Source organism: Nanorana parkeri, unplaced genomic scaffold (assembly GCF_000935625.1).
Source record: "Nanorana parkeri isolate BGI_ZX_2015 unplaced genomic scaffold, ASM93562v1 scaffold125, whole genome shotgun sequence".
Taxonomy (NCBI): Eukaryota; Metazoa; Chordata; class Amphibia; order Anura; family Dicroglossidae; genus Nanorana; species Nanorana parkeri.
Window position 1 is genome coordinate 1324013 of NW_017306393.1, and position 12777 is coordinate 1336789.

At 41.5% G+C, this 12777-nt stretch overlaps 1 protein-coding gene across 3 annotated transcripts in view; it reads left to right on the forward strand.

The window, feature by feature from the left end:
- CACNB4 (calcium voltage-gated channel auxiliary subunit beta 4) overlaps positions 1-12777 on the forward strand; it is a 109706-nt gene that overhangs the window by 72179 nt on the left and 24750 nt on the right. For all 3 annotated transcript variants that reach the window (XM_018553598.1, XM_018553600.1, XM_018553599.1), the window contains 4 exons: positions 3155-3285; positions 6418-6494; positions 11604-11623; positions 11709-11789. In XM_018553598.1, coding sequence (XP_018409100.1) covers positions 3155-3285; positions 6418-6494; positions 11604-11623; positions 11709-11789 — 309 coding nt within the window. The remainder of the gene's footprint in view (positions 1-3154; positions 3286-6417; positions 6495-11603; positions 11624-11708; positions 11790-12777) is intronic.

Genomic DNA, 12777 nt, shown 5'->3' on the forward strand with positions numbered 1-12777 from the left:
CCATCCCTCCCAGCTCGCTGACATCACTGGTTGCCAGGAGCTGGGCGGGGTGCCAGCCAGAGTGCCCTGCTCAGTTCCTGGCAACCAGTGATGTTAGTGAGCAGGCTGGACACCAGCCAGAGCATCACTGGTTGCTAAGAGCTCTTAGCAACCTGTGATGCTTTGGAAGAAAACAGGTGGCAGGCATACCTGCTGCCCCCCACATGACCCGATGTGATGCCGCCTGAGGCAACTGCCTCAGGCTGTCTCATTATAGGGACAACCCAGTATGTAGGAGACTATGGTTTAGTCCATGTGACAGTGCAGGGCCAATCACCAAGAACCAGTGCCATCACGCGGGTAGAGTCCATAGCCCTATTATGATTTTAGTGACTTATAGCTTACACAAAGCAGCTATTTCTTCTATGTAACAGATTTAACAGTCCTAATCTTGTCTCTCTAATACAGCATTTCTCAACCTTTCTTCAGTCACAACACCCTGTAAAATTATGCAAAATCTCAAGGCACCCCAGTCTAAAATGTAAAAATGTAGAAAATTATGTTTAGTCTCTACTAAATCCATATTAGACCCTTAACCCAGATAGGGGTCTTGTGTGGATTTTAGAGAGTGACTCCATGCAAAAACACAACCAAAAGTTGGGTTCTGTCTTCACATCAGAGTCCCCCCCCCCTCTTTTACATCAGAAGTCCACACCACATCAGAGGCCTCATTTTTCCCTTTACATCAGAGTCCTACCATAAGATCAAGAGTCAAAGATGCAGAGGGTGGGAGGCAGAGCCTGGATGAAGGCAAACTTCCGTCAATTTCTGAAGGGATCCCACCCAGCCCTGGATTAGCATCATTCGGGTCCATGGTGCTGATGGCCTGCCTGCACCATGGCAAGGCAAGAGGAAGCCAGAAGGCTAGAAAAGGCTGTCCAGTGTTAGGAAAACCAATTAATAGCAATGCAACTATACTGTAGGGATGAGGGAAACTGAGAGTTTTTGCTTTGCTGAAATTTCAGTGAAAATGTTGGAAATTTCCTCAAAATTTACCATGGGGAAGGCTAAATGATGGTCAATTTTAAAACTGCGATAGGCTTTAAAGAAGAACTTCAAGATTTAAAAAAATTAACCCTTCAGTAGGGCAACCCCGCACTACAAGGGTTAACTGCTCGTTTTGGTCAAAATTAAGAAGAAATACCCACAAGATCCCTGGTCCTGCAGCAGTGACCGCTTACCTCTCTTCCCCCTCCACTCTGGCTGTGTTATGTCCCTCGGCGTCCTCACGTGTAATGGACTGCATTAGGCGGTGTGACATCAGTGACCCAGGGGAGAAGAGTCTGCAGGGACCGCAGACAAAATGATCTCTTAAGCCTTGCAATGTTCATTTTATAAAGAGTTCTTCTTTAAATGACTCTCATTGCGCCAAAACATGCTAAGCATAATATTAACCCTAATGCTAGAAATAAAGTCAAAGGGATCTGACATGGCTTTGTTTATCATCAAAGCCGTAATACACAACATAAGGGGGCCACAACTAGGATCATGGTGTTCGCTTTAAAGGGAACCTCTTTACTTAAAGTTTATATAAATCCCAACAAAACTCTTTTTTGCCCCCTTTTGGTCTTTTAAATATACCATTGATAGTGGTTTGCCATATCTGCTCGATTAGTGCAAAAGAATACATGTTGATCTTGCTAGACATCTTGTGAATTAATAACTTCCTGTTCTTTCTGCCTGTGCTGCACTCTCATTTCTTAGCATTGTTCTCCCTTGTCTCTGCTCCTCTCTTATGGAGAAGAGTAGGGGGTACTATGTAGTTCATTTCTAGCTTGAAAATGCTGCTCCTCCATAGATACAGCACAGTTAGTGAGTGTTGTCACTGAAGGAAGTGTGTTACTGGCAGGATCAACAGATTAAAAAAATAAAACCTTGAAAAAAAAAAAAAGAACATTAATGCCGCCACCACATCAAAAGACTGGTAAGCTGCAATCTTTCCGTTTTTTTCATCTTGGGTTTAGATAGATGGTAAGCTAATTTCAGCTTGCAGGGCCACGTGGTGAAATTAGAGACTAATTTCAGGAGAGGCAAACTTGTTTTCATGGGGAAATCAAGTTTGGCCAAAATTACCACTTATCCGTGCTTCAGAGAAAGCATAGGGAGTGCTTTTGATCCCGTCGGAAGGCTTCTCCCTCTTCATGGTGATAAACACAGGAAGCATTTGCACATTCACATCCCACCAAATGAGAATGTTTATCCAGGGCTGCCCACAGACACATCAAGCAATCACACCCAGGTAAGGCAACCTAGAAAATACTAAGGACTAGGGCTGTTACTGATTAAAAGTTTCGTGTTCGATTAATGGAAATTCTTTTTAATCGATTAATTTTGATTAATTATAACGCACATACAGATCCAACTACATTGGCCTATACACATACAGCACAGCAATGAAGTAATAAAATGAACTAGGATCACACTAATCCAGCACGTTATTAATCTCAAGTGCCCCACTCAATATGGCCGCCGCTTGAGCGGGGCAACTCAGAATAATAACGTGCTGGATTAGTGGGATCCTAGTTCATTTTATTACTTCATTGCTGTGCTGTATGTGTATAGGCCAATGCCTTGGGTGGCGCTCGTGCAGCAAGTTTTTAGAAAAATGTAATCGATCAAAAAAAATGTAATCGATCAAAAAGATTAACGATGAATCGAGAAATTAATCGTTAATTTGCACAGCCCTACTAAGGACGTTAGTGAAGCTGGCCATACAATCATAGAAATCTCACAGATTGCTCCATTCATGCTTCACAGCGTGGATGGAGGAATCCCCCGTTGGGCTAAAGAATTCCCAGATGCTGGCTGTCAGAATACCCAAACAGTGACTGTGGCTGATTGACTGCACTTTTGACAATCTTCCACCCGGATCCTACAACAAAAATGTATTGAATAATTGACTCTCATCAATCTGGCAGGGCCACACACAGCTCGAATTTTGGGCGAGCCAGCAGGAAATGGATGAAATTCAAGCAGTATATGGCCAACTTAACGAAATGCCCCATACCCCATCCCACAGGAGACAGTTGAGCCTTCTTCCATTGTCCATAGAATATGTATGTGTGTGTGTACAAAATATGAAATATATTTTACAATAAACCATTCACCGTTTTAGAAATACAACAATGACTGGTGGATCGGGCGGTTGGTTAAAGAAGGCTGTGACGTCGGCTTCATTCCAAGTCCTCTGAGGCTGGAGAATATACGAATACAGCAAGAACAGAAGAGGGGGCGATTTCATGGAGGGTGAGTAATAATGGAATTTTGGACTAAGTGCTGATTTCAGAGACACTGCTGAGAATAACAGAAAGCCTGTTCTTATAGTAGAACGATGGGCAACAGCAAAAATGTCTGTCACTTGGTAAACATTTTATTAACCCTTGCAGAGGGGATATCCCAGCACTGCAAGGGTCAAGGGCTTGTTATTGCCTAGGATAAAAAGAAACAAAATTATGCTCACTCGATACTCTGAGCCTAGCTGGCTGTGACAGTGCTCCCTCCAGCCTGCCTCTTCCACTGCAGTGATGGCATGTCCCTCGGCATCCTCACGTCCTATACACTGTGTATAGAACGTCATGACTCAGGAACCTTAGACCACTGCAGCAGAGGGGACAGAGGCTCCAGGGATTGTTCTAAGAGCAAGCCAAAAATAAGCACTTAACCCTTGCAGCGCAGGGGTAGCCCCTCTGCAAGTGTTAAAAAAAAAAAATGACCCGCAATTCTGCTTTAACACAGCAGTCCCCTCATAACATAGTTATATTACCAGTGAAAACAAGTCCAAAGCGCTAAATTCGACCAACAGATGAATAGTACAAAACGAGGTTGACTAGGAGGGCTGCCCCACTTCAGCTTGGGAAGCTGCAACACTGCGAAAAAAAGGAAAGAGAAGGGCGCCCACCCTAGTGTAGAGGGTTTTTAATGATTCTAAGTACAAATACAGAATAAAAACATACTCACAAAAGTGGATCAATAAAAGCATAAAGATGAGCCTATGCGACTATAGAATGGCTGCACATATGTCTGTGTGTTAGCACGGGACTCCTGTAATGACGCGTTTCCGGGGCCACACCCCCTTCGTCAGAACATATCCACTGCCTCACTCATACAGCTTTATATAGGGGAGTGTTATTGATGCAGACCTGTGAGCCAAGATCCATGATGTAAGGACACGCCTCTGTGGGCGGCGTCTGATTGTCATGGCTGTGTGCATCTATTAATGTGGCTAACTCCACTAGAATGGGTGGAATGCCGATGAGCCAATCAGCTGCCTCTTAGTGAAGTCCAGCCCTGAGACTCTCACACACTGTGCTCGCCGTCCAATCAGCAGGCAGAAAAATCGAGCCAACCAGCATGTATTTGCTGTGTGAGAAAAGGGGAATACAGGACAGGTGAAGCATGAATCGAGGCTCTAGTTTTATGTATACAGGATGAAACTGTAAAATATCAAAGGCTGTATGTGTGTGGCTGAGGACCAAGACATAAATATGCTAAAAACTGCTAAAAATACTGAAGATATTGGAAGACATAGTAATAAAACTGTATATATAAAAGGAGAGCATTGATTGCTCTTATAGCAAACGCTAGATTCTGTAATCAATATAAATATAAAAAACTTGGTTTAGTAATCAATATAAAAACTTTAAAACACTTAATTGGCAGCCGGGTGCTCATAAAATCACAATGAAGGGTATACATATAAATGACAAAAAGGTGCATTAAAACAAGAAATAAGAGAACGAAATGCTCGTGAATGTGATCTCAAAATGCCAACGGGATAATATTCAACTCTTGGGACAATGACCTGTGTGTCTCAGTCTCAAACTGGATTTAGTGGAAGCCGCCAATCTGAAGTATAAAGAATAAATGGAAATATGAACAGAAATGTGAATAGAACCGCAAGGGCCCCGGAAACGCGTCATTACAGGAGTCCCGTGCTGACACACAGACATATGTGCAGCCATTCTATAGTCGCATAGGCTCATCTTTATGCTTTTATTGATCCACTTTTGTGAGTATGTTTTTATTCTGTATTTGTACTTAGAATCATTAAAAACCCTCTACACTAGGGTGGGCGTCCTTCTCTTTCCTTTTTTTCATAGTTATATTACCTGTTTATCCTGTCAGTAGATTTGTTATTTTTACACTTTCCTTAACAGTGGACAACACTGTTTGTTTGACAAAGAAATTGTGGACAGGGAAGTCTTAAATAGATATTTTTTAAATGGACTTTAAGTAAGTAAGAAAACTAAAGCCTTACACTTTTCAACAGTAACAGCAACAGGTTTTACTCTTCCTACATTAATAGAAGCTGCTATTGTAAGCCGCCCCTGTAACTGTCACTGTTATTGGACAACTTGTCCTGCATGTAAATATAGCTAAAGTCATGTGTTAAAAAAAATTAATTTATCATTGCAGGTATTAACAGCATATAAATACCAGAATACAATGGTTTTCAACCATTATAGTGGTCCTTTAAAGAGGAACTGAACTCTGGAAGTGATCCCTTAGTATCAGTAGAGGATGAATTAGATGACTAGTCACCAGTATTGCCTGTGCAGCTGATCCTTTCCCCATTACTGACTTGTGTCTGTTTGTGGAGGTGGCCTCTTGATAGAGGCAGGGCTTTGCTTCCTCCAAAGAGAGCCCCAGCGAGCAGAACAGTGAACAGCACAATAGTGATACAGGGAGAACACATAAAAGAAGCGCCTCTTCCCCATGGCTCAGAAAAGGCTGGCTGCTTTATGCTGAGAGCACATTCTTGCTCGATTATAAGCCCATACAAACATAAGAAAATCTGGCCGCACACCGTATTCTACTGGGATAGTTTATTACAGCTTGTACCACATCACTGGTGTCCCACCGAAGGTCCACCTCCACTGACACGTTTCACCCAATCACAGGCTTAGTGGTAGAAATATCTCACTCCAAATCTCCAAAGACTAGCAGTCAGAGGCAGCAGTGCTTTAGATCTCACACTGCAGGTATACAGGTATACAGCTATGAGGCTGTAGGCACAGGAGTGCCTAGGCACCCTCACATAACCGGGAAATGCACTGCTATTTTTCATGAGGAATTCCATACAAAAGGTACATTTTCAGGGTAGTGCTTAAGCACAATTAACACTTCTAGATGTTCTCTATAACATAGTAAATCTTCCTTTTATGTGTTCAGTTCCACTTTAATAGTCGCAACAAAGGCAGAAGTCCCTAGAGAGATAATAGGAAGCCACTGAGTAATTCAGCCCACCAGACTTCACATATGATTACAATAAAATATTAGTTTAGTTGTACTTAGCTGATACCCATCTTTGAAATATATTGTGCTTTATAGGTGTTTTGCTTGACTGGTTTAACCATAAAACTTGTTCATTTCCAACAGTAAATCAAGTGGCACGTCTTCATCAAGTCTCGGGGAAATGGTATCGGGTACGTTTCGAGCAACCCCTCCATCTGCTGGTGAGAATTCTCAGGCAATGCTTTTAGATGTGATTAAAGACTGGCCACACCCCCCACGTTGTGTGTCATCAACCATAACTCGCTGGCATGATAGCCCACAACTCAAGTGAACTGTGTAAAATTCAATCAATTCCATTCAATGTCATCTCTACAGTTGTCTGTCTGGCAGTCTGCCCGTAGTTATCAATGTAACCCCTCAATAACACTGTATAATCTGCCGTACGTTGAATTGGGTATGTTGAATTATTGAACATATCTATTTATAGATAGTACAGTCCTTAGAATAACCCCAATGCCATTTTTTTACCTGTGCGCATTTCTAAGAGTTAAATTAGATTAACCTCCGAGCTAGTGGAAAAAAAATTGCAACTGCTAATAAAGCTTTTAATGCCTGCTAATGTTTTGTGAACACTGGTACCCATCCAAGATGGGTTATTCCGCCATTTGCTGCTATTATCATTAGATAATTTTGCTATTAATTGGCAAAACTTGCTAAGTTTTCACACTTGGCTGACTGCATGTAGCTAATATACTGTAGCTCACATCAGTTATTAGATTTTAAACTTGTCTTTTCCAAATCCAATTGTAAATCTATAGCCAATGTAGGGGGTTCATCTTCAAACAGTGAGCAAAAAATAACAGTCTACTCACTGGTTTTAGGGCAGTTGTAGCAAAGTCAGTACACCAATTTCATTTCATGCAAAGGGTATGTCTCACACAGTTCTGCAGTAATAACATAAGTGACCTGCCAGTTCTGGGGTATCTGTTAGCTGCACAGAGCCCCTCAACCCACACAAGTAATCTTAGCTTATACTCTTGGATTAGACTCGGGGTTCAGGTGAGAGAGGTTCAAGAGAACCTGTCACTTTTCTCTGAATGGACAAAGTGACACATTCACTGTAAGACAACACTTCACAGTTCTTTCCTTGATACAATAAACTCACATTGTTTCTTCCTAAATAAAAATAATTTTTATACCATTCAGTATGTGTACATATGTACCAAGACTGCAAGATAGCCAAAAACAAAAAGCTCAGTATGGATTTGTTAGAGATAAATTAGAATTAGGATGGATTTTTTTTTATATAATCATGACAAAGGGGTGATATCTCCTCTAAAAAATGTCTGAAGCTCGTGATGTGAGAAAAGCAGTTATCTGCAGAAGCCTGTCAACACACATAATGAGACAGTGAGCTGTGTACTAATATTAGAAAGACAGCCGCACTGACGTGAAAACAACTGCTTCCATGACTGTACTGAGAAGGTAGAACTTCTGTACAAGACAGATAATGCAGGAATGTTCCATCGTCCTCCACTCCCACGTTGGCTCTTGTGTTATTCTGCTCTTTCTATTGTCATGACCACAATTAGACAAAACCACAGAGTAAGAGAAGAGTGGGCTTAGTCTACCTACCAGGGAACATTATGAATTCCTGCCACAGCTTCAATATTTACAGGTCTATTCACAAAACGGTGAAGAGTTTGGAGAAGGCGTGAGTAGTGAATAATCTAGGACAACATAGCTGAACTGGAAAGTGAGCTGAATTGGAGAATTTTCCAAATCAGCTATGTTGTCCTAGATTGTTCACTTCTCCTGCGTTCTCTAAACTCTTCACCCTTTTGTGTATAACCCTGTTAAAGTTTTATTCAATCATCTGGCTGTTTTAATTTACGTCGTTGTTGGAAGTCCTGTGGATGCAATGGGTTCAGATGCTCCTGGGTTTCCAATGCCAGTGATGTCTCTTTAAATGGCTCTACAGAGGAAATTTCATTAAGCAATTCAACTGTCAATTCCATTTTTGTTAAGGTGGTTTTCTTTTTATCAATTGCAAAGAGATGGAACCCAATTGGACCAATCAAACACGATGAAAAACTCAGATCGTTTTCAATGAGATTGCAATTGATTCTCCCATTTTATATCCATTAAAATGTAATCCCAAATTTCCTTTTTCACTGAAGCGGTCAATTCACTGCCCAGGTTTGACTTCACAATTGACCGGATTTTGATGGTCAATCGGACCAGTTAAAGGTAGATCGCTTAGTTTCTGGTGATTACATTTAGCGGTATATGCAATTCTGGTTGAATCGCAAATAGTTGTGGTGACTGAAGTCACTGTCATGGTGAATCTCTAACTTCGGTGCTTCCCGAGTCACTTATCACTAGTAAGTGAAATTGATTTCACTACAAAATTACTGATTTTACCATTGAGCTGCTTCATTGAAGCAGTTTTTAGGGGGTGTGTGTTTTGGGGGACTTTATGTAGGGTAGCTCAGTTTACTTTAATTTAGTGATCTTTGTATTTGTGATTTTTGTGTGTGTATTTGATTGTTATTTGTGTATTGCCTTTAAGTCAAAATATTGAGGCTGATGAGGGGCTGTTTTTTGGCAATAGAACAAGCCAAGGATAGTTAAAAGGAGCTTATGTTACCCAGATGATCTATTGTACTTTTAAATTGTACTTATGCTCAGGCTATAGACATGTTTGTATATACTGGACAATCAGCGAACAGGCTTTTAAATAAGCTATCCCTAGCCTCTCTAGCTGCTTGTACTGTGAAGTAATCCTCGAAGATCAAAACAAAGACTCTTAAGAGCTTGTTCACACTAGCTGCATGTTAAATGGCAGAATTTTACCATATGACTATTGTCAGCTGGGTGAAATCAGAGGTGTACAGTGCCTTAAGTTGTTACATTGCAAGGGAGGGACTGTTTACTTTTTTGTTTGTACACTCTAAAAAGCGTTAAGAAAATAAAGTATACACTTCATTCATGCCTCCACATGGCAGCAGTTTGCATTCTATTGTAGTGCGTGACCTCCAGTGGCAGCCAGTGCCCTGCGTAAAAATGTGGTATGTCCACATTTTACCACAGTCCACCACACCGCACATCGCAACTGGTGTGAATGGGGCACATAGAAAACAAATTTCTAAATGCCCTGGCAGTGAATGGCCAGCCACTGCTGTATGTGTGAACGGGCTCTAAAGTCGATTTCAGTCAATTTCTAACAACTTCAAAACCCCTGCTTTGTGTTTACATTAGAGGACTGGTAGGCTGCCAAGTTTCTGCTGCCACAGAAAATAGAGGTCATTCATGCCAAGGCGGTCCATTGCAGTGCGTTAACGGACACGTGTTATGTTGCATGCTAAGGTGCATTGGGTTAAAGCAGTTCATTTAGTTAAATGGGTTGCCTAATGCACTACTACATACTAAAAAATCAGACCTGCTGCATTTTTGCTAGCACAACAGACCGCAGTCCGTTGTAGGTGTGTTGGGATGTCATTTATAATAAATGGCACCATAATGCACATAAAATGTTTGGTATTGTCAGAGTTAACATAGCACAGTTGTGAGAATGGCCCATAAGGAAAAAGTAGCTAGGATTTCAGTTCCTCTGAAGCCTAAGAGCACACATGATGCCTGCTATTGCCATTATTAGTCAGATAGTATACTTCTGTGCCCTTCCATGATGTAGTTTAACTTTGTCTCAGGGGCTTAACTTTCCCAGATATGAGTAAACTGTAACATCTTCTACCCTCCTATCCAATAAACATGTCCTTTCTGACCACAGGGGCAGCTTTATTTTATAGTGAAATGTCAATGGGCAGAACTTAGCTGTGAAATCAGGGAAGGTCAAGCCCCACTGGCAGTCAAAGAGTCTTACAAAAGAGCAGCCCATTGCTACCTCTGGCAGTCACCTCACCTTGGAAGCATTTGATGACTGGAAAGTGGCCAAAATGCCAAATAGGGGCTTGATCCACATCTCTATTTAGCACCATTGCTCAGGGAAACTGGAGGAAGGGGTGACAGGATCAGTATGTGCTTCTTAAAAGGATCCCAGTAAACCTAACTATGAATGAGGGTCTTCAGAACCCTACCCATGCACAGCATAACTCTCCTACAACCCAATAACATCTCCTATGCACACTTCAACTTTCCTCTTTCCTGCACTCCCATATGACCCATCCAACCTACAGCCTATCACATTCCCTAAGTCTCTTCCAATACCCCATGTGTGGCCAGTTATAATCAACACTCGGAATCAGGAAGTCTTGCCAGCATTGTTGGTGTATGGCTCCACCAGTGCATTTTCACCAGCTCCATCATGTCTTTATACCCTAATACATTGTAAGTACTTGTAAACAGGGCCCTCTTTTCATGTGCCCCCTTGAATATACTGTATCCAAAGAAACCTGTACATAAGATGCTATTGCTGACTTTCTGATAGTTTGAGTTGCTTGGCTGTCTCTAGAATAAATCGTTTAATAGACACTAATTTAGAACAAACATGCATGGGATACGTGCAAATGGAAGTCAGAATTCTTATCTGCCTACTTGTCACAGGATAGTGACTCAAGACATACTGAAGCCCCTGAATCAGAATGACAGCCAGGGAATTTATATTTTCAGAAAGAGGTCTTTAATTGCAGCCTTCTTCAGTACAGGTTTCCCCCAAAGCCGAAATGGGCCTTCGGTTTAAATGAATTAAATACATTACAGGTTAATCAAAACACAGCAAAGTATTACATTTTGTAGAAAGCAGCCACACCCTGAGTAGAAAAGCCTTTCCCCTGCCAGCATGCTGCCGTGAAGGACTTTTGCTCTCTGTGTGAAAGCAGTTTTCTCTCTGCAGAGGTTGGACATGCCACCTGTTCAGTCAAATCTAAAATTCTCCAATTATATCAAATTTGCTGATTGCAGAACTCAAAGGCTGACTTAGCAGGGATGTGTCAGACCTCTGCAGGGAGACCACAGTTTCCACACAGAGAGCAAGGGTCTCTCACTACAGCATGCCAGCAGGCTTTTCATCTCAATATTTCTTTATTAAAGTCAAGTCATGTAATACAGCAAGATAACATTTGGTAATAAAAATACTCACAGGTGTATGAAACATTAACCCGTCAGTAGTGTTGCCAGCAGGCTTTTCTACTGTGGCTGCCTTCTAAAGAAATAAAGGAGTAAGACTTTGAACATTTTTGTTTGGATGCACCTGAAATGTATTTAGCCAAAAAAATAGCTACCAGTGAAGGCATCATAGTTTGAGGTCAAGGCCATTTCAGCTCTCCAGTAAAGTGAATAATAACCTTAACTGTCCCATTTTTCTTTTCCAGCCAAACAGAAGCAAAAAGTGGTGAGTTCTTGTGACTACATTTCATGCAGTAATGTCCAAATGTTTCCTGAATGGGCAAGCTAATGGGTCAATGTTCTATTTTTAGACCGAGCATATTCCGCCTTATGATGTTGTGCCATCTATGAGACCGGTAGTATTAGTTGGGCCATCACTTAAAGGATATGAGGTATGTAAACTGCAATCTCTGCCAATGACAGCCTCCAGTACCAATTCTTTTTCACTAGGATTATTAAATATGTAATTTTGGATATATTGTTATAGTGTGTGTGTGTGGAGGGAGGAAGGCAGCCATGATGTCCTAATGATGTTGAAAATTGTAGATTTAGTAGTGTTGGTATAGTAGCAAGGCTGCTACCAAACCAGAGTTTCCTTCTTCCCCTTGAGGGACTTTGGGTGAAAATTTGAGGCGAAGAAAACTAAAAGGACCAAAGGGATGGATCAATGAGATGGTTCGATGCAAACTATTGTCTTTATTACGAGCTGAGTTCTTTAGGGTTGACATGTTATAAAAAGGAGATATATAATATACCTTATAACAAATATTTATAGAAAAAAGTAGAGTATGTCAAGCCCAAAACCTTTTTTCTTGTTTTAGATGGAGTGGTGAAGGATTAGAACTGTTTGGAGCCCCGTTAGAAAGATTCCCTCGCACTTCCTGCTCACTCCTGTGATGGACTACAATCTCACCTTTAGTTTACAAATCTGTATTGAGATTGTAGTCCATCACAGGAGTGAACTTGGAGCAGTGACTACTTTACAACACACACAGGGGCCATGGGGAACAAAAGTACCCCCCTCCAGAAGGAAGGACAGTGTCAGCACCAATTCAGAGATGATTTAAGGATCTACAGCCGAGTGATATACAAATCCGATACATTTTTGTGAATAGTTAAGGCACTTGAATGTATTTTTAAAGTTTACCTGCTGAGTTTAGTGTCACTATAGGCCTTGTTCACACTGAAAGCGCTACGTTCCAGAGAGGTAGCTGCTGGAACGCACAGCGATCACTCATGAAACTTCCACCTGCGTTCAGGGGCGGGACGGGGCGTGAATTCAATTGCACCGATTCTATGCCCCCCCCTCCCCCCACGCCTGCAGTGCAATCGGACGTGTTGCTCTATTTTTTGCATTTGCAGTAGAATTTAGTGAATGCA